The following is a 26,186-nucleotide window of genomic DNA, read 5'->3' on the forward strand; positions in this document are numbered from 1 at the left end:
GGCGAGTTTTACTTTTTTTCTGGCTTTATTGTGATATTATTGACACTTAACATGGTGTAAGGTTAAGGTGTGCATGTGTTGGTTGGAAACTTTATAAACTGCAAAGGGAATGCCTCCATAGTATCAGCTACAGTGACAGTAGTTACCCTTTCTTTTTTGTAATGAGATTTAGGATCTACTGTCTTAGCACTTTTACCCTCTTTATGCCTTTCTGTATTTTCCAATTTTCCTTCAGTGTACCCTTTAGTTTGTAAAAAGCACTCAAAAATTCATTTGCTGGCTTAGCATGGAGGAACATATTCTTTAAAATTAGTTTAGTACAAATGGAATTTAATGTTTTCTTTACTATAATTTTAACATCTAAATATTTGCACCTCTTCTTGCCTCCCATATATATTAAAAATGTGGAAAGAGCCAAAAGTCTCTTTTCCCCCCCAAATGAAATCTCAGATAAGACCACCATATTCTCAATTTAGTAAGCCCATTTGTGAAATTTCTCTTCATAATTATAATTAATTCTTCACTGTGCCTGTAGGAAAACATCTTCCATCTTTTAAATTCCATCAATCTGCCGAAACCGGTTTGGCTCAGTGGATAGAGCGTTGGCCTATGGACTGAAAGGACCCGGGTTCGATTCCGGCCAAGGGCATGTACCTTGGTTGCGGGCACATCCCCAGTAGAGGGTGTGCAAGAGGCAGCTGATCGATGATTCTCTCTCATCGATGTTTCTGGCTCTCTATCCCTCTCTCTTCCTCTCTGTAAAAAATCAATAAAATATATTTTTAAAATAAATAAATAAATTCCATCAATCTTCTCCCTTCACCTCCTCTCTCCTATTCATCCATGTTCTGGAGTCTGTATGTAATGCTTTTTTTCTTCAAGGCCTTCATTATTCAGAAGTTTCCATATAAAACAGCTGTGAATGTTTCGGGTCTATTTGTTGAAATAGGATTCCAGGAACTCCTCTAGAAGGGCTGGCTCTGATGGCAGAAACACAGCGTAGGCTTCTCCCCAAGGTGCCATATGCATGACAGGACCCTGGATAGAGATGGTTGCTGAACTCTAGTTTTGTTTTAATTGGAACCCAGGTAGCCACCAGGAGGCCTTCTAAGCAGGCGTCCTCGTTTTCAGGCCTCACACATGTAACCAACAACTGCAGTGGAGAAATATATGGCAACCTAACACAATTCATTAAGAGCTCTCAGCCATCCAATCTCTGCAGCAACCTCAGTACCACTTGAAGAACTAACTGCAGAGTCTACTTCTCTTTGCAGAGCGGTGTTCCACCTTTCTGGCACAGGAGTAAGCAACCACACTCCCCATGAGCTTCCTAAGCAAGAAGCGGGGGGTGGGAGGAACAAGTTGCCAAACCTACTTAGGCACACTCCACAGAGATTAACCCACCAAATTAAAGGGCAGGGGTTCACCCAAGTCAACTTTAAAAGGGTTCAGAGTTCTGTGCTGGCTGATGTGGCTCAGTTGGTTGGACATCTCCCACCCCTTATGCACTGAAAGGTTGCAGGTTTGATTCCTAGTCAGGGCACATGCCTGGCTTGCAGGCTCAGTCCTCCGTAGGGGGCTTAAAGAAGGCCACCAATCAATGTTCCATTCTCACATGATGTTTCACTCTGTTAACGTAAGAACATATACAAACCTGTAAAGAATTTTTGTGAGTTTATTTGAGCCAAACTGTTGACAACTGCTGGAAAGCAGAATCTCAACACATTGGGATAATGTTCGGGAGAATGGTGGTTTTTTTTCACCTACTTCTCTACATTACAATCAAAGGTAGAGAGGTAAGTGGGCTGCATGAAATCCACTGGTGACGATTAGGGAGGTCACCAAAGGGGAGGTAGGGGGGACGGGGCCTCTGGGATTTGATAAAAAGTAAAATGATAGATACAGGCTTCTTCACACAGGTGAGTCCAGGAGAGTTAACAGCCAACAATTAACACGATAACAATAGCAATGAAGGATATTATGGTCACAATCCAGGTGCCAAGGACTTTGGTTGTGCCCTGAGGGGTCCGGAAAAAGGGAAGTTACAAGTTACCTTGACATTCCAAAGGCGTGGCTGGCCTAGTTACCGTGAAGACTGACTTTTATCAGGGAAGAAGCTAGCCAAGGACATGACTATTCAGCCATAGACTGCCTTTAGTTTAAAAGTTTTATTTTCAGGCCGCCACGCAGGCCTTCCTTGATTAGTCAGGTCAGCATGTGGCCGTTTTTGTCCACATCTACCTCTACCTTCCTCTCTAAAAATAAAAATTAAAAATAAAACTGAAAAGACAAAATAAACAAAGTGTCAGAGTTCTGATGCAAATTAGCACATGACAGTATTCCTGTGGTTCCAGAGACACCATAAAAGTTCTTTTAAAAAAAATTGTTTTTTTACAGAGAGGAAGGGAGAGGGATAGAGTTAGAAACATCAATGAGGGAGAATTATCTATCAGCTGCCTCCTGCACACCCACCACTGGATATGTGCCCTGCAACCAAGGTACATGCCCTTGACCGGAATTGAACCTGGGACCCTTCAGTCCACAGGCCGACACTGTATCCACTGAGCCAAACCGGTTTCAGCCATAAAAGTTCTTGAGGGCATCATCTGTTGTTGCTTCTCCATTTCCTTTCCCTCGCTCCCCTCATGGTCTATGGCTTTTCCTAGTCCACTCCTTTCCCGTTTGGGTTTTCTGTCTTTCCCCCAGCACTGACCCCAGGAGGCATTGGCCGTGGCCGGCCCGTGTACTCAGTCAGCACCGGAAGCCATCCCTCTCCCGGCGCCGAAGCAAACTGCCGCAGCCAGTGACAGGGTGCGGCGTGGACTTGGGCAGAGGACCGTAGAGCCTCATCACACCCCAACACAACCGGCAGGCGGTGGACGTGACAACCTTGACGTCAGAGTGACGTCAAAGCCAAGCACACGCAGACGCGCAAGCGCGCGGCCCCGAGCGCCTCTCCGCGGTCTCTTCACGGCGCATGCCCACAGAACCCGGGGGCGGGGCGGGGAGAGGGGCGGGGCGGGGGCGGGGCTCGCTGCTCCCGCCCCCTCAGCTGCTCTCGGCTCGCCAGCCCCGCCTCCTTCAGCCGCCACCCTCCCCGACGCGGAGCAGAGCCCCCGCGCCCCGGCGCCTCCGCATTGGCTCGTGGCCCTGTCCGTCTCACCCAGCCCCCCGCAGCCCACCAATCAGCTCTGCGCGTCTGGGCGAGCCTTGCACTGGGGCCGGACTCGCGCCGCGGCTGGAGCCCCGCGGCCTCTTTCCTCGCCGCCCCCGCTGCGGCCGCCTTCCCCTCCTCTTGCGGCGGGAGGACGTCTGCGCGGCCGAGGGGCGGCGGCGGCGGCGGCGGCGGCGGCGGCGGCGGCGGCGGCGGCGGCGGCGGCGGCGGCGGCGGCGGCGGCGGCGGCGGGATGGAGCTCGGGGCCGGCGGCCGCGGCGCCGTTCGCAAACACGGGGCAGGGCCCGCGAGCCCCCCGCCGCCCGAGGAGCAGGAGCGGAAGCGGGAGCAGGAGAAGCTGTCCGGGGTGGTGAAGAGCGTGCACCGGCGGCTCCGCAAGAAGTACCGGGAAGGTAAACAGCGGAGGGGGGACGGCGGGGGCGGGGGAGGACAGCGGCGTAAAGGGGGAGTCGTCGCCCCAGCCCTTTACCTCCTCTGCCCTCCCCCGCCCCCAGGGGCCCCCATTCCTATCCGAATGCCCGCCCCTGGGAACGCCGGTCGCCCAGGCCCGGACCCCCTCCCCGAGGCCCTTCGGGGAGCTCCAGGCCTGGTGGGAACCCAGCCCGCCCCCCGCCCCACCCCAGCCCCCATGGGCCCGCGATCCTCCTCGCCTCTCCCGTGCACCCTCACCGGGGCGGTGGAGGGCTCGCTGGGAGAAGGGAAGCCGGGGCCGCCGGTCCGGTCCCTGTAGCGAGGCGGCCGGGGGGAGCCGCGCGCCGGACCAGCCTGGGGGTTCGCTGCCGGAGCCGCCTTCCCGGGCTCCGCTCCTGCGGGAGGCCGGGCCTCCCAGGCAGCCGCCGCCTAGCTGCTCCCTGGACTTCAGGTGCCTGATCTTCGTGTCTGTTTAGGCGGAGGACGAAGAGCTCTTGGGCAGGTTCTCAAAAACGGCTTAGCTTTTGGCTCGGCATCCCGAGGACCGTGCTCTGGAGAAGCTGGCAGGCGGGGACCCTCCTGGGGGACACCGTAAACGAAGGAAGAAGTCTTCGTAGCTGAGTGTGTATGGTGGGGGTCCACAGTTGTCCTTGGCGTTTTAAACATAGGCTAATTTACAGAGCTATTCTCCTAGATAACAAAAGCCTAATAGGCTAAGGGTCCAGTCAGTCCTTCAGCCAGTTAGGGTAATATGCTACTGATACGCTAAGGCTGCTGAACTGCTATGATGTGCACTGACCACCAGGGGGCAGATGCTCTGACTGGTAGGTTAGCTTGCTCTGTGAGGTTCTGGCCGATTGGCATTGAGCAAGATGAGCTGGACATGTTCTGGAGCCTTCCCGCAGTCCCTTTGTGGCTGGCCAACTTTCTGTCTCTCCCCCTGGTCCTGATTATGCTCTGGTGGAGTCCCTTAGCCTGGCCTGGGCTCTCTAGCAATTCCCGACCCCCTTAGGGGATGTTGGAGAGCTGGTTTCGCAGGATGGCAGATCGGTCACTATGACATGCTCTGACCATCAGGGGGCAGACCCGGATGGTCAGTTAAATGCAGGAGCTGCCCCCTGGTGGTGAGTGTGCTCCCATAGGGGGAGCACTGCTCAGCAGAAACCAGGCTTACAGCTGGCGAGCACAGCGGCAGTGCCGGGAGCCTCTCCGACCTCCGTGGCAGTCGGACATCCCCCTAGGGCTTCCGGATTGCGAGAGGGCACAGGCCGGGCTGAAGGACACCTCCCCCCCCCCCCCCCACCAGTGCACAAATTTCGTGTACCAGGCCTCTAGTTTTATATTGATAATAATACACTGACTGAAAATTCCCAGTTTTTCTGTATGCTCAGGAGAAATTTTAAAGATCAAAATGAGGGATAATTCTCTACTTGCTATCGATTAGCTTAATTGCAAACAGAAAAGTTGGCAGTCTTTTGGTGTTGATCTTATACTTAATTTAGCATTAGGAGCAAAATTATGAGTTGAGGAAACAGAAATGTAAGATCATGTTGATCTAGAAGATTAATACTAAGTGTCTTTGTTCCTTTGAATATAGTTGAGATATGTTTTATTTTTCAAACTCTTTAAAGTCAAAGTTTCCTCCCTTGGCAACTCAAGCCAAGCATTTTATGTAGCTACTTAAATAATAGTCTCAAAGAAGGCCTACAGTTATTGTTTAGTAGATAGCAATAGAAACATCAGGTATAGTTCTTTTGGAATTTGTTTTTTTAAAGAATGTTTTAAACGACAACCCACATTTATTCAATAAAATGACTATTTACCAAAGCAACCATTCTTGATATTCAGAGAATGAACTTATATAATGGAATTCAGGCCTGGCCAGCATGGCTTAGTGGTTGAGCATCAACCTGTGAACCAGAAGGTCAGGGTTCGATTCTGGGTCAGGTCACATGCCTGGGTTGTGGGCTCCATCCCCATTGTGAGGCCTGCAGGAGGCAGTCAATTAATGGTTCTCTGTCATTGACGTTTCTGTCTCCCCCTTCCTCTCTGAAATCAATTTAAAAAAAAAAAATGTCAGTACAGATTCAGCACAGATTTTTATGTTTGGAGAAATAAGGAAATAAATGGACACTTTTCTTTTACTTAAAATGCTATTTTGTACAAATTTAAAAAAGTATATCTTTTAAAGAAAAAATGACTAGCATATAATTCAGTTTCCATGTTTACCTTATAATAATTTTATTATCTATCTAATAAAAGAGTAACACCCTAATTGACTATACCTTCACTATGCCCACCAGCCAGTTAGGGGCAAGTATGCAAATTAACTCAACAAAGACGGTGGGTTAATTTGCATATGCAAGCACCCAGTGGCTGGGGTTGGGGCAGTCAGCACCACCCCAGCACTGTGGGCCTCTGGGCAGCATGGGAAGGCAGAAAGGCGGCTCCAGTCAGAGCGAAGGTCTTGGCAGCAGCCAGGGGAAGGAAGGCCCATTCTTGCATGAATCTTCATGCATCAGGACTCTAGTTTATTCATAAATGCATAGGTTTCACTTAACAAACTGCTAATGTTTAATGTTTTCAAGTGTTGTTTATACTTGCTTATTTTCCACATGTTGAAACATGTCTATAAGCTTGAATATTAACCAAGGGAACACTGGTTACAATGACAATTGGTAATTGGAAGTTACTAGAACAAAAAAGGTACATCTATAATAATAAAAGCATAATATGCTAATTAGACCAGACGTCCTTCTGGATGACCTTCCTGACCAAGCGGGGGCTGCAAGGAAAGCCCGGGTCCCAGGTGCCAGGGGGAAGCTGGTGCCAGCAGCCGGGGGAAGGAAGGTCTACTCTTGCATGAATTTCGTGCCATTGGGCCTCTAGTGTAGTTCATAAGTGAATGATCTGGTGTGCTTCTGAGGTAAAGTCCTGGCGATCTGCAAACCTTTGAGACTGTTCTTTAGGTATCTTAATGCCCTGAATTTCACCAGGGATCTAGACTTCTCCAGGCTTTATCCCAGTGGTGTACAAAGCCCCATGAGTGACTTTAGCAACATTAAAGATCCCAATGAGCATGCCTTCCTTCCTTTATTTCTGATATGTAGGTCAAATCTTAGTTATGATTTGAAAAAAATCTGAAAAAGGCCGAAACCGGTTTGGCTCAGTGGTAGAGCATCGGTCTGCGGACTGAAAGGTCCCAGGTTCGATTCCGGTCAAGGGCATGTACATTGGTTGCGGGCACATCCCCGGTAGGGGGTGTGCAAGAGGCAGCTGGTCAATGTTTCTCTCTCATCGACGTTTCTAGCTCTCTATCCCTCTCTCCTCCTCTCTGTAAAAAATCAATAAAATATATTTGAAAAAAAAAATCTGAGAAAGTCTGATGAAAATTTTCAGTGTTTTTCTTTGAGGTCTTACTATTGTTATAATACTGATGGTCCCCAGTCTGAACATATATTGTACATGTTCATTTGCAAGTCAGCTATGGTCATAAAGTAATATAAATGGGGCTTAGGTGCTTTACACAGGCCTACTTAATAGTAGCATACATGAACTTCTACTACCAATAACTGAAAACTACACTCCTTTTATAACAATGCTAGAGGCCCAGTGCGTGGATTCATGCACCAGTGGGGTCCCTCGGCCTGGCCTGCGGGGCTGGAACCGGCTCTCTGAGGGGTCCCAGATTGCAAGAGGGCGGGTCTCGGGTGATGTGACGCACCCCGGAATCGGGCTCCCTCCTCTCTGTGTGTTACCCATGAACCTCAGCTGCCAAGTCACTGCAGCTTGTCAGCTCCTGTGTTGAGCGTCTGCCCCTGGTAGTCACTGTGCGTCCTAGCTACTGGTCGGACGGTCACTTAGGCTTTTATATATGTAGATATATATAGAATCCTACCAGAAAATGCAGTGAAAATTCCAGCTTAGAATCTTGGAATGTTAGACTAGAAGGAACCTTAGCATTTGTCATTGATTCAGGCATGGCTCATCAGTAACTTCATCTGAGTGCCTTTTAGAAACCTGTGTTCCATTTCAGATGTACATTTTCAGAATCCTTGTTTTGGGGGCCTGGAAATTTGTCAGCCATATTTTGGGGTGGTGATCTAAACTGATTCCTTCCCCAGTGTGAGTGAACTGAATCCCCAAAATATTCAAATAACTTGCTTGAAGTCAGAATAGCACATAATTAACACTGTACATATTTTTTGAGAATGATAGCCTTGTCTTCTCAATTCCAAACCTAATTGTGACTCCAAATGTTGGTGGAATGGGAGCGAAAATGGGAAGCAGGAAAGTGGCCCTAGAATTTGTGTTAGGTAAAAAGATATAAATTGATGGGTATGGGGCAATCCATTGGATAGCTGTGATTAGCTGAGGCTGTGCGAGAGATTGCAATCTGGGAAGAGATTGCAGGGAAGGAAATAAATTGGGATAGAATGAAGAAGGCAGCAAAACATTTCCTGGATAGTAAGGACAGGAATGAGAACTGAATAATGAGTGTAGGCTTAGATATATAATTTTTCCTTCTCTTATTTCTGGTAGTGGAATTGAAAATGAAGCAGGAATAAGAATGAAAATAAGATTTTCCTGCTGTGGTAGGAAAAGATTTCCCTCCACCCTTCCAAATCCATTTGTGCAACTGATACTTATTGATGTAATGAGCAGTCTTGGGGTACTGGATAGTGGATAGACTGGTGGTAAAGACTAGCAAGTAGGTTTAATGCACTCTTCTTTGACCTTTTCCCCCCTCTCTGCTCCATATTGCTGCCTGTCTTGTGTCGCTACTTAAAGGTCCTTTGTCTGTATCAGGGTAAAGTGAGAATTGGAGGTAAAGTTAGTGTTCCAGGCAGTGCTGCTATCTGAAGTAGTTACCAAGAGGAAATGGTAAGGAAATGTCTAGCAGTAGTGATGAGAAGGAGTGTTTCTGGTGTCAGCCATTTGTAGATAAGGGGCAGTCTTTTAGATTGAGTGTATACAGATATGTGTTTTCTATCTTTGCTATGCAGAATTTAAAAATAAGACCTCCATGTAAATAAGAAATATTTTAAATATAAGTTTATATATGTAGATATATATAGAATTAAAAACTAGCTGTTTCTTATTAAAAAGCTGTCTTATTAAAAAGATTAGAGGCCTGGTGCATGACATTTCTCAGCCTGGCCTGTGCCCTTTCACAGTCCAGGAGTCCTCAAGGGCTATCCAACTGCCGGCTTAGGGGAGCTGGCCTAAGCTTTCAGTCAGATATCCCTAGTGCTGCTGTGAGCCCAGATTCTGGCTGAGTGGCAGTCCTCCTGTGGGAGCACACTGACCACAAGGGGGCAGTTCCTGCATTGAGTGTATGCCCCCTGGTGGTCATTGCATGTCATAGCAATTAGTCATTCCACTGTTTGGTCAATTTGCATATTAGCCTTTTATTATATAGGATAGCTTTTTAATAAGAAACAGCTAGTTTTTCTTTTCATAACTGAGAACTGTAGTGGGGACAGTATTTTCAGTTGTTTTTGTATGATTTCCCCCCCCATAATCCTAGTTATAGGCACCTCTCACAGACACCAGAGAAGTGGAGAGGTGCTATGGGACAGCCTCCAGAACTAGAGGGAGAGGGTTGTCCTCAACTTCTTGTCCTCTTGTACAAATGAATTTAAACGACAAAACTCCATTTGATTGCATTGTGAAAAGCCAATTTATTAAAACAATTTAAGCAAGCAAAATTATTAAAGAAGCAAGACAAGCAAATCTGTTTTATTTCATCCAGCTCAGAGCGCAGATGGACTGCTCCGGCTAATCGGAAAAACAGATGTCTAGTGCAGGTTCAAGGAGGTATATATCCTCCTGTCTATAGGTTTCAAAGATTCTTTTGCTGAATACCTTGGTATAGATTAAGTCTCAAAATACCTTTTTATTCCCAAAATTCATAAGAGGCAACTGGCGATTTTATCTTCCCACACACGAGACTGCTGCTCCTTTTCCCTTTCTCCTTTCCTTCATTCTTTCCTTACGGAGGCTTTTTTAACCATTTTCTCTCACGTGTACTTGGCTGAGGAGGATAATGGCTTGTTATCTGTAGGCCAGTTGCACATTGCCCACACTGTCTGGCCTTGTTTTAACTTTCCTGTCTCAGTTTCCCCATTCCTCGTGCCCTGGAATTTTTCTAGCTTCTTATCCTGAAACGCTAGTCACATAATTCTGTTAATGTAATGAATGTTGTTATGCTTGGCACCTTCTCTTTTTCCAAAGTAAAAATTCCAAGAAAATGTAAAAGCTGTGGTTGTTAGAAATGAAAGTATGATCTCGATTCCATTTAGTTTTGATTTTTTTAACCTGTCTTAAGAATATATTTACTTTAGCAAATTTCATCAATTTATTTAGTCTCTGAATTTACTTATTTTATATGCCTAACTGATAAAATCAATTCATCACATAAACCCATGCAGTTTATTAATTAATCAGAGAGAAATAAAAGTACATGTTAACCTGGTAGCAGTGACAAGTATTCTCAAGGTCATGAGATTATGGCTGATCTTTATTCTCCTTTTCTGCATTAAAAAAATCATGTTTTTTATAGCACTGAAAATACAAAAATAGTTAAAACAAATAAGACTGATACTGAAGCAGAAAAGGGAAACACAGGATTGGTTGGTTCTGAAGACTAAATCCAGAAAAAAATTGTGGAATCGAACCCAGGACTCTTTAGTCCACAGGCCAATGCTCTATCCACTGAGCCAAACCAGCTAGGGCAAAATTAGCCATTTTGAGCAGCATTTTAAGACTCAACAACTAAATAACCAAAGTTTAGATGTTTAATTCTTGTTGATTTTTAAAATTATTTTTCATAGTTTGGGACAAAGGATGAAAAATATATTTGTAATTGATTATTCTTTAGCAGACACTAAAACAAGAGAGTTGGAGAAAGGGAAAATCTTTTGAATTACAGATACTTTTAAACTAAACCCAAAAGGTCTAAAAATGAAGGAAAGAATGTAATGTTAGTGAACTGCCATTCTAACAGATTAAAAAAATGAAACGAGTTTAATAATCAATAACAATAAAAGATAAAGGGAAATGTGACTGATAAACTGTCACTTCATTTAGGAGCACAAAGTATTATAGTTTGATTTTGTTATTTTTAGTTTTCTTTGTATTAAGGCATCTTTTTAGGGAATGTTTTACATTTCAAAAGATACAGTAAAAATAAAAGTATTGGTGTAGATCCTTTGTTTTGTGGGGAAAAAGTAACAACACATGTAGTGGATCTCAGTTTTAATTCCACCTTAATATCAATTATAGAACTTTGTGTAACAGGTATCCCTATTGTTTTAAAAGTTTTGTAGATTATACAGTGGAGGCATTAAGGAACACTGAGCTAATAAAGGACTGTATATTAGAGAAGGAATCTAGAAGAAAGATCAGGTAAGAGACAGAAATATGATTTAGAGTTAATAGCATAAATAACAATAGTGATCATGAAGATAGACAAAAAGACTTTCTAAAGTTCAGAATGAGGTGTTTTAGTTAAAGTAAAGAGGAAGAGTCAACAATGATGCCAATATTTCTTGCCTGGGAAAATACAAGTAGCCATCACCATCCAGTTTGAAAATGTGTGAGTTGGGACGGGGGCAAGGAGAACAGAGTGGAAAGCAAATCGGCCTGTCCTAAGAAAAGTGGTAATGATTTAGTATCTCTTAGAAATGTATTGGAAACCTTCTCTTTGGAAGTTGAAGCGTTGATGAAGACAGATGAACTAACCAATGAAGTGATAATGACATATAACTAAGGACAGATCCTTAGAAGACACCAGTGTCCAATTTTACATAAATAAGTGATCTTTTTCTACCTTGTGCTCTCATAGCATAGCTACTCTTATTGTTTTTATCACTTACCAGTTCATTTGTCTGTCTTTCCCTCTAAACTTAGTTCCTTGAGTAGGACTCTGCCTTTTATCTTTGTTCTAGAGGCCCAGTGCATGTTTTCGTGCACCAGTGGGGTCCCCCAGCATGGCCTGCGGGATCAGGCTGAATCTGGCTTTCCGACATTCCCCAAGGGATCCTGGATTGTGAGAGGGTGCAGGCCAGGCCAAGGGACCCTACCAGTGCACTTTCAGGGCCAGAGAGGGACGTGGGAGGTTGGTCAGCCAGGGTGGACTGCGGGAGGGCTTCAGGGCATGTCCAGCCCATCTAGCTCAGTCCTGATCAGCTGGACCCCAACAGCAATCTAACCTACCAGCTGGAGCGTCTGCCCCCTGGTGGTCAGTGCACATCATAGCGAGCGGTTGAATGGTCTTAGTATATCATTAGCATATTATGCTTTGATTGGTTGAATGGACAACCGGACACTTAGCATATTAGGCTTTTATTATATAGGATTATATAGGATTCCTAGTACCTAGAGCCATGCCTCATAGATTTAAGGCACACATACGCAAAAGAAAGAGGTTAACATAGATATTTCCTATAGTTTAGCTTTTAAGTTTTAACATTTGGATATCATTTTTTATAATAAATTTATGGTTATGTCTCCTTAAATTGAGTATGTTAGATTAATGTTACCCTTTTTAAAATGGCCCACATTATCATTATGAATAATATTCAATTTTCTGTATATAAAACTAAAATTTTGAGAATATAGATATAATAAAGTGCTTTGTTCTTAATAAATTTCTGATAAATGTTTCTTGCCTTATTTTACATATACTGTGAATTTTATTTCTTCTTTTATCTGCTATTCCCCCTTTCCTAACCATTGGTTTCTATATACCAGTGTCAGCCAAAGATTTAAAAATAAAGTTTTGCCAAGTTAATCTCTGTACTTCAATTTCCTTATCTATAAAGTAAAATATCTGCTTTAAAAATGAGATAAAAACTGATAGGAGTGTTGCAATGGTGCAATGTGTGTCTCTGTGTGTTAGTATTAGAAGATGGTAATAGTTTTTTGAATGTATATAAATTTACTTACATTCTAACTTAACAAAAAAGAAATTGAAACACTAATATTAATCTACTAAATGTTGTAGATGAAATTTATATTTACTGTAAAATTCAAACACTTGAGAACAGTTTGTTTAAACTGTACTAATTTATTCTGCTTTACGTGCAGATATACTGAAGTAAGGGTTATTTTAGAATAGATGGCTAATCCCCATTACTTTAGAGGGAGGGGTGTCTGAGTATCCCTTATTCCCATTAATATAAAAATTCCTCTACTTTATAGAAATTCCTGTTCCTATTTATACCGAAATTAAGTCCCAGGGATTGTTCATAAATCCTTTGTTTACATTAAACAAGTGATTTGTGTGGTTGTACACATATTGGTAAAGTTTCACAAGGGTATAACATGTTGATGCCATTGATTTCTCGCTTTTCTTGATTCTTTTCATTTCTCATACAGAATGTATTCAAATAGTTTTACATTTTGAATTAATGATTTTTATCATAAATATGTATATAATAAAAGTGCTCCTAACATGGAAGATATACCATGAGCCAAATTGTGTTTGTAGATACTAAGTTTTATCAATGCAGTATTTTTTTGTATTTTTTAAAAATTAAATTTGACTCTTCAAGTTGTCTCTCGCCTCATTGCTTTGTATATTATTGTTTCACCAGGTATTAGCATTTACAACGTTGCTATAGACCTGTGATTGTGAACCATGGCTACAAAGTGGATTCATTCAACTGGGGAGTATTAAAATAAATGATCAGTTCCCACTTCAATTAAATGGAAATTCTGGGTGATTCCACTGTGCAGCCAGAATTGAAACTATTGCTAGAAATCTAACAAATAATACTGTTGCAGGGATTAAATAACTGCATTTCACTGACAAAAGACCACTAAACAAGTGGCTAGTGGAGTCAGTGTATTTTGCTATAGTGCAAAGCTTTGTTCATATTCATGGAAGTTTATCAATTAAAAACTCATAAAGAGATGCAAAGTGGTTTAATGTTTAGAAGCATAGACTTTGGAATTTGACTGCCAGGTTTGATGAGTACCCTTGAGAAGGTAACTTAATCTCTGTACTTCAACTTCCTTATCTGTTAAGTTTGTGCCTTAATGGGTTGGTTTTAGCATTGAGTTAATACTTGTTAAGAATTTGTCAAAATTCCCCTTTGCAGTGCCACAAAGAAGGAAACTTGATTCAGTGCAAAACAGCTCAGTTGTGATACAGCGTGGCAGTGAGGTGGCTCTGGGTCCAGGTCCCTTTTCAGTTAGCTATCCTTGTTCTGCTCTGGTCTGTTCTGTTGTCCCCTGTACTGGTCTGCTTTTTTCTGCCCTGCCTCACTCTGCACTGCTCTTCACTTAGGGAGTCTTCTGTCTTTGGTGGAAAGGGAAAGGGTGCTCTCTGAACCAGAGGGGAGCTGGTTTATATAGACAGAAGTCCCTGTCCCTGGTGCCTGATTGGTCCATTCTCATGCAAATGAAGACTTCAAATCTTCCCAGTTTGGTCCAAATGGCAATGTCTTGATGGGTCAGAACGGAGCTGCTCCGATTGGTCAGTGAAGATGCTAATGGGGATACAGTTGCACAGCGCCAGTTAGACAAGGTATGTCTCAATCCTGTGGGTTGAAATAGGATTCCTGGAACTCCCCAGGGGCAGGCTCAGAAGCAGAAACACAGTGTAGGAAGACAGTTCTGAGCAGAAGGAAGGCAGCTTAGTGCAGGCTTCTTCCTGAAGTGTGGTTTGGGTGAGAGCCCCTTTTTAGAGCTGCTAGGCTCTGGTTTTGTTTTGTTTTTAACTTAAGGTCAAGTAAGCCACCAGTAGCCCTTCTTACTAGGCAGCTTCTTTCTCAGGATTCACATATTTAAAGCAGCATCTGGCATTAAATTTGTTAAATATACAATTTAAAAAACAACAGAGGGAATGGCTTAGCTTGTTGGAGTGACATCCTGTATACCAAAAGGTTTCAGGTTTGATTCCCAATCAGGGCACACACCTAGGTTGCAGGTTCCATCCCGTTTGCGGCACATAATGCTTCTTTCTCTCTCTCTCTTTTCCTCTCTCTCTCAAATCAGTTAACATATCCTCAGATGAGGATTAAAAAAAACCCACAGAAAACGGGTGTATCGGAAGCCTGGGATGCATTTAAGGACTATAACATTGAGTGATCTCTGGAATTTCTACCAAGACTGTTCTGTAGTCTGCTCTCCAGTATTAGAATGACTGTCTCATTTTTTTTTTGCCCCCTTTTGCTTCCTACATTTATAAGTTTTTATGTGAAAGGTCTGACCTTTTTAATACATTTGAATATTGGTTATCCCCACCCCTTATCCCCCGACCGTCAGAGAAATGACTGGATGTAAGAAGTAGGTAGATTTTCAGGTGGTTTCTTCATTTGATTCTCAAGAGCTGCTTCACAAAACACCTTGGATATTTTGTCCCACCTTGAAGTGTGTCACTATATCAGGTGTTCAAGAATGCTAAGAAGGCTGGTCTGTGTGTGATTTAACTATGTTCTGAGACAATCTGGTCCTGAACCCTTGTTTTAATGCTTTGGGATAGCTGCTGAACTTGTTTCTACTTGGCTATGAGGTTCTGTTTACCTCGTATTAGAGGAAATGACTTTTAAAGTTTCTTTAAACTTGAACTTGGTAATCTGGTCATCTACAGATGATGTATCTTGCAGCCTGTATTTAGTAATATGCCTAAATAAAAATCATATAAACTGTTAGTTCTGAATTTATAAAAGTTCAAGACTTGTTTGTGATACTCAGGTAAATCTTTTTATTTTTTTAAAGAGAATTTGATGACCCTCAAATTTAATGAAATACAGTTTTTAGTTTATAACTTTTATAATGCATCATTTTTAAAAATTAAATTTATTGAGGTACAATTTTATGTACAACTAGAAGACCTGTGCACATCATCCCTGCACTGTGGGGGAGGGGTCCCTCAGCCCAGCCTGTGCCCTCTCACAGTCCAGGACCCTTCGGGGAATGTCTGACTGACGGCTTAGGCGTGATCCCCTTGGGCGTGATCCCCTCACGGAACAGGGCTCGCACAGTTTGAGACCCCTCACTCCTTACTGCCTGCCTGCAGCAGAGGTGGAAGAGGCTCCCACTGCCACCGCTGCGCTGGCCAGCCACGAGCCCGGCTTCTGGCTGGGCGGCACTCCCTCTGTGGGAGCGCACTAACCACCACGAGGCAGCTCCTGCGTTGAGCATCTATCCTAGTGGTCAGGGTGGGTCATAGTGATGGGTCATTCTGCCATTCGGTCGATTTGCATATTAGTGTTTTATTATATAGGATAGGCTGCATCCATTTACAATGTATAAATCAGTGGGTTTTGCCAGATGTATAAAACCATTACCAAAATCTATAAAACCATTACCAAAATCAAGACTCGGAACATTGCCCTAACTGCTTTGGCTCAGTGTATAGAGCATTGGTCTTGGACTGAAGGGACCGTACAAGGGCACATACTCCAGTTGCACACTCAATCCTCCAATGGGGGGCATGCAGGAGGCAGCCTATCAATGTCCTCTCTCATCACTGAAGTTTCTCTTTCTCCCTTTCTCTCTGAAATCTATAGAAGTATAGTTTAAAAAAAAGGTACAGAACATTTCCTCATGCTCCAGTGTAGTCAGTCTTTGTCTCTACTCCAATTTTACTAATCTCTTGTTATTATAAATTTGTCTCTTTTTTTTAGAATTCTATTGCATGGAATTATGTAGTATCTATTATATAGCATTGTATACCTTTTAAGAACTAAAATAGTACAATGTTAATCTATAGTATCATGATTCAAAGGCTTTAAATCCCCAAGACTAATAACATGCTATTATTTTAAACTGGCCTCACATTTATTCTGTGCTTCACATCTTTTTACCTTCTGTGCTTCACATCTTTTTTAAATGAGAATTAGAATAGAGTTTTTGTAAAAACATTAATCTTAGAACAGCCTGTTTATGTTTTTCACATATAAGTACCTCCTTACTTATTTAGTGTTGTTACCAATAATTTTACCTTAAGCATATAGATTTTCCAAAAAGATTTATGTACTTTTATCAAAGAATTTAGTGGAAGTGACTGCACTTGGAATGCAAGTTTTTCTTTGACTGTAATGTGAAAAGAAAAAAAAAAAACAATTCTAAATCATCTTAAAACAGTGAATAAAGTCTCCAGAATATTGACTCTGAATCTATTGCTTTTTTAAACCTTGTAACTTTTTTTGAGAACACTATTTTGAAGTATTCAAGTTTTACTGCATTTTCATCACTATTACCTGTTGACAGTTACCAACTGTAGTTTGAATTTAATTCTAGCAACTTACTGGATTTGTTTGTACAATAATTTTGGTGTTTCCTATATTATTTGGGCATGGCGAAAATATAAATACTTTTTTCCCATTAATGGGGAACCATGATTAACTTCTATAGTTTATACAAATTATAAGTCAAAAGTAGTCTTTGACTTTCTAATGGGAGAATCATGCCTGGTTTTAACAGACAGTATATATAAATGACAGTACTGTTGTAACTATGGCAGTTGCATATATGGGTGAATTGTAAGAAGACCAAGGAGGAAGCAGATAAATTCTCTTGATTAATATGTGAGTTCAGTTTTGTTTTGTTTTTCAGTGTGTGTTTTTAATTGAATTATTGGGGTGACATGCTTTTGATTATTATTGGTTCATAAAGTCATCACGTTTCAAGTGTCTAATTCAATAAAACATCATCATTATATTGCCTTAGGTGCCCATTGCCCGAAGCAAAGTCTCTTTCCATCCCCATGTATCTGCCCTTTGCTCTCCTCTACCTATTCCCATCCCCCTTTCCCTCTGGCTGTGACCACACTCTTGTCATATATCCCTATATATATACTAGCACAAAATTTGTTCATGGGAGGGGGTGGTGTCCCTCAGCCCAGCCTGCACCCTCTCCAATCTGGGACCCCTTGGGGATATCCCTCTTGTAATCTGGGACCACTGGCTCCTAACTGCTCACCCGCTTGCTGCCTGCTCGCTCCCAACTGCCCCCCCTCTGCTGGCTTGATTGCCCCCAGCTGCCCCTCCCTGCCAGCCTACTTGCCCCCAACTGCTTTCTCCTCCCCTCCCCCACCCTGCTGGCCTGATCACCCTCAACTGCCCTCCACTCCTGGCCTGATCACTCCTAACCACCTCTGCCTTGGCCCTGTTACCATGGCTTTGTCCAGTAGGTCTGGAAGTTCTACTCTAATTTCTAGTCTAATTAGCATATTATTTTTTTATTAGTATAGACTAGAGACCTAGTGCATGAAATTCGTGCATGGACGGGGTGTCCCTCAGCCCAGCCTTCACCCTTTCTAATCTGGGACCATTTAGCCTCCTGCTTGCTCTGAGGCTTCAGCCATTTCTGTTTGGCTTCCTCCTCCATTGCTGGGGAAACCCAAGCCTCCCTCGTGCTCTCTGTGGTTGTAGCCATCTTGGTTGGGTTTATTTGCATACTCACTCTGATTGCCTAGTGGGTGTGGCTTGTGGGTGTAGTGGGGGTATTGTCAATTTCCATATTACTCTTTTATTAGATAGGATATTTTTCTTAATTCTTTCACCTTCTTTCATCCAGCCCCACCAAAGCCCCTACCCTCTTCTTGACAGCTTTCAATCTATTCCCTGTCTATGCCTCTGTTTTTATTTTGTCAGTTTATTAATTAGGTTCCACATATAAGCAAGATTATATAGTATTTGTCTTTCTCTGACTGGCTTATTTCACTTAGCATAATAATCTTCAGATTCATCCAAGCTATTGCAAAAGGTAAGATTTCCTTCTTTTTACAGTCCAGTAGTATTCTGTTGTGTAAATATACAATAGCTTTTTTACTCACTCATCTACTGATGGGCACTTGGGTTGTTTCCAGATCTTGGCTGTCCTATACAGTGGGTCTTAAGGTTACTTCAGAGATCCGTTCCTATGGTGCAGCGTAATGCAATTTTTTCCATAAGTTAGAACCCACCTACATAAGCGCCTACATCACTCACATGTAGCACATACATAGCAATAATGAAGTGAAACAGTAAAAAAAAAAAAAAAAAAAAATTAAGGAAAGATAACAATTCCCGACCTTGTGATAAATAAATAATAAAAAACATAAAGTACGTATGTACATACATCAAAATGATGGAATTTTTTTTATATATAAATAAATGGGAGGTGGCAACTAACCACGAAATGAGGTAAGTCAAGTCCTACGTAACTCAAGGACTGCCTGTATAATAAAAGCCTAATATGCTAAGTGTCCAGTGACTGGTCGACCTTTCAACCAATTAAAGTGTAATATGCTAAGGCTACTCAACCATTCGCTATGATGTGCACTGACCACTAGGGGGCAGATCCTCTGACCAGTAGGTTAGCTTGCTATTGGGGTCCAGCTGATAGGGACTGAGTGACAGGCTGGACATGCCCTGGAGCCCTCCCATGGTCCCTCCCCAACTGGCCAACCTCGTGTGTCTCTACCAGACCCCAATCATGCACTGGTGGAGTCCCTTGGCCTGGCCTGCACCCTCTCGCAACCTGGGACCCCTCGGGGGATGTCGGAGAGCTGGTTTCGGCCCAATCCCTCAGGCATCTATAATAATAAAAGCATAATATGCAAATCAATTGAACACCAGAATGACCGACCAGATGACCTTCCGGAAGAAGCTGGGGCTTCGAGGCTGGGGCAGCTAGGGCTGTGAAGGCCTACTCTTGCATGAATTTCTTGCATTGGACCTCTAGTTATAAATAATGCTATAATGAATATAGAGATGCATATATTTTTTCTAATTTTTCAGTTTCTTAAGATACTAGAGGCCTGGTGCATGAAATTTGTGCACAGGGGTTGGGGTAAGGGGCTGTTCCTCAGCCCAGCCTGCATCCTCTCCAATCTGGGACCCCTCGAGGGATGTCCGACTACCTGGTGGGATCGGGCCTAAACAGGCAGTCAGACATCCTCTCACAATCCATGACTGCTGGCTCCCAACTGCTCGCCTGACTGCCTTCCTGATTGCCCTTTCCCTCCTCTGCCAGCCTGGTCACCCCTAACTGCCCTCCCCTGCAGGCTTGATTGCTCCCAACTGCCCTCCTTTGTAGGCCTGGTCCCTCCCAACTGGCCTCCCTGCTGGCCATCTTGTGTCCAATTAGGAGCAGGACCTTTGACCACATGGGGGCAGCCATCTTGTGTGTTGGAGTGGTGGTCAATCTGCATATTACTCTTTTATTAGATAGAATAGAGGCCTGATGCATGGGTGGGGGCTGACTGGTTTGCCCTGAAGGGTGTCCTGGATCAGGGTGGGGGTTCCCTTGGAGTGTGGGGCGGCCTGGGTGAGTGGTCTGTGGTGGTTTGCAAACCAGCCACGCCCCCAGTGACCCAAGCAGATGCCTTGGTATCTGGAATGTATTTACCTTCTACAATTGAAACTTTGTAGCCTGGAGGGGAGCCAAGCCTTCTACTGGCTTTGTGATGGCAGGGGATTTATCTATCTTCTATAATTGAAACTTTGTAGCCTTAAGTGGAGGCCTGGGCCAGCCAGGGTATGTGGAAAGCATGGCTTCCTCTAACACCTGGGAAACCCTAGCCTCCCTCCTGCTTTCTCTGTGGCCATAGCCATCTTGGCTGAGTTAATTTGCATATTTGCTCTGATTGACTAGTGGGCATGGCTTGTGGGTATAGCGGAATGATGGTTAATTTGCATATTATTGTTTTATTATATAGGATATTCTCAGGCAAGATCACTGTATCAAGAGGCAGTTACATTTTTAATTTTTTGAGAAAACTCCATAATGTTTTCCACAGTGGCTGTACCAGTCTGAATTCCCACCAACAATGCAATAGGATTTCCTTTTCTACACATCCTCAACAGCACCTGTTTGTTGATGTAGTGAAAATAGACGTGATAATAGGCGAGAGGTGATACCTGATTGTGGTTTTAATTCACCTCTTTGATGATTAGTGACATTGAGCATTATTTTCTTATGTCTATCTTTGTGTCCTCTTTGGAGTTGTGACTATTCAGGTCCTTTGCCTTTTTAAAATTTAGTTGTCTTCTTGGTATTGAGTTGTACAAGTTGTTTATTGGCAAATATGTTCTATTCAGTGGGTCCCTTTATCATTTTATTGACGGCTTCTTTTGCTGTGCAGTAACTTTTTAGTTTGATGAAGTCCCATTTGTTTATTTGTTTGTTTGTTTTTCTTGCCTTAGGAGACATATGGGCAAAAAATATTGCTACAAGAAATGTCTGGTCCAGGTGGCTTGGCTCAAGGGTTGAGTGTTGACCTATGAGCCAGGAGGTTAGGTTGAATTCCAGGTCAGGGAACATGCTTGGGTTGCAGGCTTGATTCCTGGTGTGAGGTGTGCAGGATGCAGCCATCAATGATTCCCTCTCATCATTGATATTTCTCTCTCTCCCTCTCCTTTCCTCTCTAAAATCAATAAAAGTTATTTAAAAGAAAAAAAAAGAAATGTCTGAAATGTAGTGCCTAGAGTATTTATAGTTTTACAAATAACATTTAAGTGTAATCCATTTTGAATTTATTCTTGGGTGTGGTGTAAGTTGTGGTCTAGTTTCATAACTTTGCTCTATCCATCCAATGTTCCCAACATCGTTTATCCCATTGTATATTTTTGCCTCCTTTGTCAAATAGTAATTGACCATAGAGGCATTGGTTTATTTCTGTGTTCTCTATTCGGTTCCATTGATCAACATACTTCTTCTTATGCTAATACCATGCTGTTTTGATTACTATGGCCTTATAGTATAGTTTAGTACCTCCAACTTTTTTCTCAAGATTGCTAAGGCTCTTGTCTTTTGTGGCTGCATATAGACTTTTGGCATGTTTCTTCTAGATCTGTGAAATATCTCATTGCTTTTTGTAGGAATCTATAGATTGCTTTGGATAGTATAGACGTTTTAATGATGTTAATTCTTCCAATACATGAACATGCTATGTGTTTCCTCAGTTTCTTTTTTCCAGGTCCTATAATTTTCCAAGTAAAGGTCATTTACCTCTTTGGTTAAATTTATTCCTAGGTAACTTACCGTATTTTTCGGACCATAATACGCACTTTTTTTCCCCCAGAAGTGGGGGGAAAAAGTCCCTGCGTCTTATGGTCCAAATATAGCCTACACATATACTGTAAAAAAAAAGTTTTTTTTACTTGCCCGGCTCTGTGTGGTCTCTGTGTGCTTGCCCAGCTCTAAAATGGTTCTAAATGCTGCTGTTTACTTTACAGAGTTGATTACATGTGTTTATGACTGTGATGTTGGGTTTTAATGCACATAAAATATTTTAGGACACTATTTGTTTCAGAATCTTTTTTTCTTCATTTCCCTTCTCTAAAAACTGGTGCGTCTTATGGTCCGGTGCGTCTTATGGTCCGAAAAATACGGTATTTTTTGTTGTTGCGATTTTTTTTTTAAAGCCAGCGTAAAACACTTTTATTGCAATAATAAAACTTGAAACACATATGTAGTGCTGGGGAGGTGGTTGGGGATAGGCAGCAATAATTTCTCTCACCAAATCACTACAACACAGGACAGCAGAGGAGTGAGAGGAGGGAAGAAAAAGCTGGGAAACTGAATTCAGCAAGGGGAGGTGAGCATCAAAAAACAGGAGGTGCTGAAGCTGTGATGACCAGCATCATTTTCTTAAGACAATGCTCAGGGATTTTTTCATTGGGTTTTAAGTGTCTATAAACAGCACCTTTAATTTAAACTTCCTATGAAAGTTCTTAAATTTTGGGAGTGGAGCCTAGGTAGCTATGACATTATAAAAGTCCTGAATATCTCTTAGAAAAAAACACACAGGATGGGATAGTGGGTGGGGGAGAGTTAGGCCACAAAGAAGGCTTCAGAGGTCCCTGCTGGCCCGGGGAGAGATACCTATAGTGTCCAACTTCGCCGTGAAACAATTGCTTTTAAAAGGCAGCGGGTTTAAGGGGAGAGTGGGATGGGACAGTGGAGGCCAGGGCTGCCCCCTTCTCACTTCAGTTTTGGGCAGGGCTCTTCATTCAACCTAAAGACATCTCTCAACTTGGATAGTTCTGCCCTCAACAGCGCCTTAAGCCTGCTATGGCTTTGCAGCACGGCAGCAAGAATATTTAATATAGAATAGATAAAAATAAAAGATTTTTGCATCCCCCACAAGCCAGTTCTTAGTTTAAACCCATTACTTGTGCTGTTAATAATACTTGACTAATACGTAATTGGAAACCTAGATCCAAAATACTGAAACTGAATCTCAACCCCAAAACAAAAACAAAATAAAAAGAGTAACTTGAGATTAATGGATGGAGTTCAGGTCAACACACATTCGAGAAGAAAGGGAAGAGCAAAGAACACATTCAGTCAGGGCAGATGTTTATTGAGTATTCTGATGGATTGAACTTGAATACATTTCTTATTCTTTTGACTACATGTTTGATGTAGATCTTAGGAAGTTCTTAGTTCTTTTTGATAATGATACCTTTTCAAACAGGACAGTCTTTTAAATCATGATTGACTTAATAACTAAATGATAATAAAATTCTTAGACTCTAGTTCTAACATTTTTTGTGTGTGTATGAAGTTTGAATATGTATATTGCATACAGGTTGACCTTAATATTTCTTGACCTTAATATTTTTAGAGCTCAAATTATAAATTATTTTGAAAATACTTTGTTTAAAGGGTAAATGCCATTTATTTTGGATACTGTAAAAACATAACAGGCTGTTATGAAAAATAAGCTGAATTTTTTCATTCTATTTTTGTTTAGTAACTTTAGTTTAAAATACTTTAATAAGCTTTTATGTATATTTTGGAAAGTGAAATTTTCTCATAACCAAATGCTAAGTATGTTTTTGTTTTAATTTTGAAACCACCATACATTTAACATAGTGTATACCTGGTAGTCTACTAGGTGTATCAGTTAATAGTGCGGATTTTTTTCAATAGATGGAGTTACGCATATGTTGATATATATGTGATTTGATATGTATGCTATATTTTGTTGTATTGGCAACAAACTTCAGAACTTCACATATCAAATTTTATGAAGGTATTAACATCATAGATATTATTACACTTAAAAATGTCGATTTTCGTGGCAAAAGGAGAACATGTGCAGGAAGTTATAAATCATTACTTTATTTTGAAGAAAAGTGCTGCTGAATACTTCGGGAAGCTTATGGTGAACATGCGCCATCTCAAGATACTTGTGAACACTGGTTTAAATGCTATAAAAGTGATGATTTTGATGTGAAAGACAAAGAACATCCAGGTAAACAGAAAAAGTTTGAAGACAATTACAAGCATTTTTGAATGAAGATGGGTGTCAAACTCAAAAACAACTTGCAGAAAGATTAAACGTTGCTCAGCAAACAATTCCAGTCCTTTATAAGCAATGGGAAAGATTTTCAAGGAAGGGAAATGGGTGCCACATCAATTGAATGAAAGACAAAGGAAAACCGAAAAGTCATCAGTAAAATGTTGCTTCAACTGCAGGGCAGGAGAGGAAGTCTTTTTTGCATTGAATTGTGACTGGTGATGAAAAGTGGTTTTCACCCTAACCGGTTTGGCTCAGTAGATAGAGCGTCGGTCTGCGTACTGAAGGGTCCCAGGTTCGATTCCGGTTAAGGGCATGTACCTTGGTTGTGAGTACATCCCCGATTGGGGATATGCAGGAGGCAACTGGTCGATGTTTCTCTCTCATCTATGTTTCTAGCTTCTCTATCCCTCTTCCTTCCTCTCTGTAAAAAAAATCAATAAAATATTAAGAAAAAGAAAAAAAAGTGGTTTTATTTTGAGAATTGTAAACACAAAGAAACATGGGTTGATCCAGGTCAACCATCAACATTGACTGCAAGGCCAAATTGCTTCGAAAATGCATTTGGTGGGATCGGGAAGGTGTGGTGTATTATGAGTTTCTAAAGCCAGGTGAAACCATTAATACTGATCACTAGTAACAACAAATAATCAATTTGATTGTGAAACAACCAGAATGTGTCAGGAGACAAGGCAAAGTGATTTTGCTTCATGATAACGCATCATCACACAGTTCAAAACTAGTTAAAGACATTTTAAAAGATCTTGCCTGGGAAGTATTAACCCACCCGCCATATTCATCAGACCTTGCTACTTCAGATAGCCATTTATTCTGATCTATGGCACACACACTTTCTGAGCAGCACTTCAAAACATACAAAGAAGTGGAAAATTGGGTCTTTGAATGATTTGCCTCAAAACAAAAAAGTTGTATTGGGACGGTATCCACAAATTACCTGAAAGATGGGGGAAATGTGTAGCTAGCGATGGACATTACTTTGAATAAAGCATTTTGATGTTTTTCTTGAATTTGTCATGTTTTCTCTGATTACAGAATCTGCATTATTAACTTGTAAACCTGATAGTTTGATACATTTTCATTTATTAAATATATGATTTAAAAGTTCTGGTACTAGGGAAGTGCCTCACATGGAACATAGTGAACTTATCAGGTTCCTATGGCTACTATAGCACTCACCACATTTTATTACATCTTCTCCCCTTCCTTTATGTCAGTGCTTGCTCATCAACTTTATTATTCTTTACTAGAGGCCTGATGCACAAAATTCGTGCAAGGGGCTTGGCTTCCCCACTGCTGCAGCCGCCTCTGCCTCGGTCCCCACCCACCACGAATCATCCAGAAGGTCGTCCAGAAGGACAACCAGCCTAATTAGCGTATTGCACTTTTATTATTATAGTGTTTGAAATAAAGTATTTTTTCAGCAACTTGGTTGAAAGAGTAAAAAGTATATAGAGTTGCATTGTTTTGTCTCTATTTAAGTATATCACACTTTATTAATCACGTTAATTTCAGTATCAGTATATATGGAGAGGGTCTGGAGACTCCTTAGTGAAAACATTAAGTTGAAGTTGTCTGCCATCAGTTGAATAGGTTTACAGGCAAAATTTGAATCCTTCTTCAGAACTTCATAGGAGCAGATAGCAAGCCTTAAAATTCTATAAGAAATTGACATTATTTAAAGAGAATTTTGTTACGTGTGAAAAACTAGAGATCCTCTAAACATCTGAAGGGTAATGGGTGGAGTGCGCAGTGGTCGTGGTGGGAGCCTCTCCCTCCTCTGCTGCAGGCAAGCAGTAAGGAGCAAAGGATCCAGGACTGCGACAGCCCCAGACTGCGAGAGGGATGTCTGACTGCTGGCAACAGGCATCATGCTCCAGGGGTCCTGGTCTGCAAGAGGGAATAGGCCAGGCCCAGGGACCCATCCTCAGGACTGTCATGCACCAGGCCTCGAGTGTATAGATAAAATTATTTAACTTGCTTGCTAACTTATATGGCCCTGTCACCCATCAGCCCCTTTCAAAATAGGGAATTGATTAATATGTAGATGTCTAAAAGTATAGTTAATTTAACTCATTTTTTCTTGTTTTCAGTGGGAGATTTTGATAAGATCTGGCGAGAACATTGTGAGGATGAAGAAACACTTTGTGAATATGCTGTTGCAATGAAAAATTTGGCAGATAATCACTGGGCAAAAAGTTGTGAAGGTGAAGGACGTATTGAATGGTGTTGTAGGTGAGTGTCTTTATGAACTAACATGTCTGGCTTCTAATGTTTTGTTGACATGCTCCAATTTAAATAATGCTATGCATAATTTATTTTACCAAAATA

General features: G+C 42.0%; 1 protein-coding gene across 1 annotated transcript in view; it reads left to right on the plus strand.

The window, feature by feature from the left end:
- Positions 1–3,222: 3,222 nt before the first annotated feature.
- Positions 3,223–26,186, plus strand: part of SAMTOR (S-adenosylmethionine sensor upstream of mTORC1) — an 82,572-nt gene continuing 59,608 nt past the window's right edge. Inside the window, exons 1-3 of the mRNA XM_084896213.1 lie at positions 3,223–3,326; positions 3,384–3,567; positions 25,949–26,090. Coding sequence (XP_084752339.1) covers positions 3,408–3,567; positions 25,949–26,090 — 302 coding nt within the window. The 5' untranslated portion in view covers positions 3,223–3,326; positions 3,384–3,407. The remainder of the gene's footprint in view (positions 3,327–3,383; positions 3,568–25,948; positions 26,091–26,186) is intronic.

This window comes from Pipistrellus hanaki (assembly GCF_964339955.1).
Source record: "Pipistrellus hanaki genome assembly, chromosome: 10".
Classification (NCBI taxonomy): domain Eukaryota; kingdom Metazoa; phylum Chordata; class Mammalia; order Chiroptera; family Vespertilionidae; genus Pipistrellus; species Pipistrellus hanaki.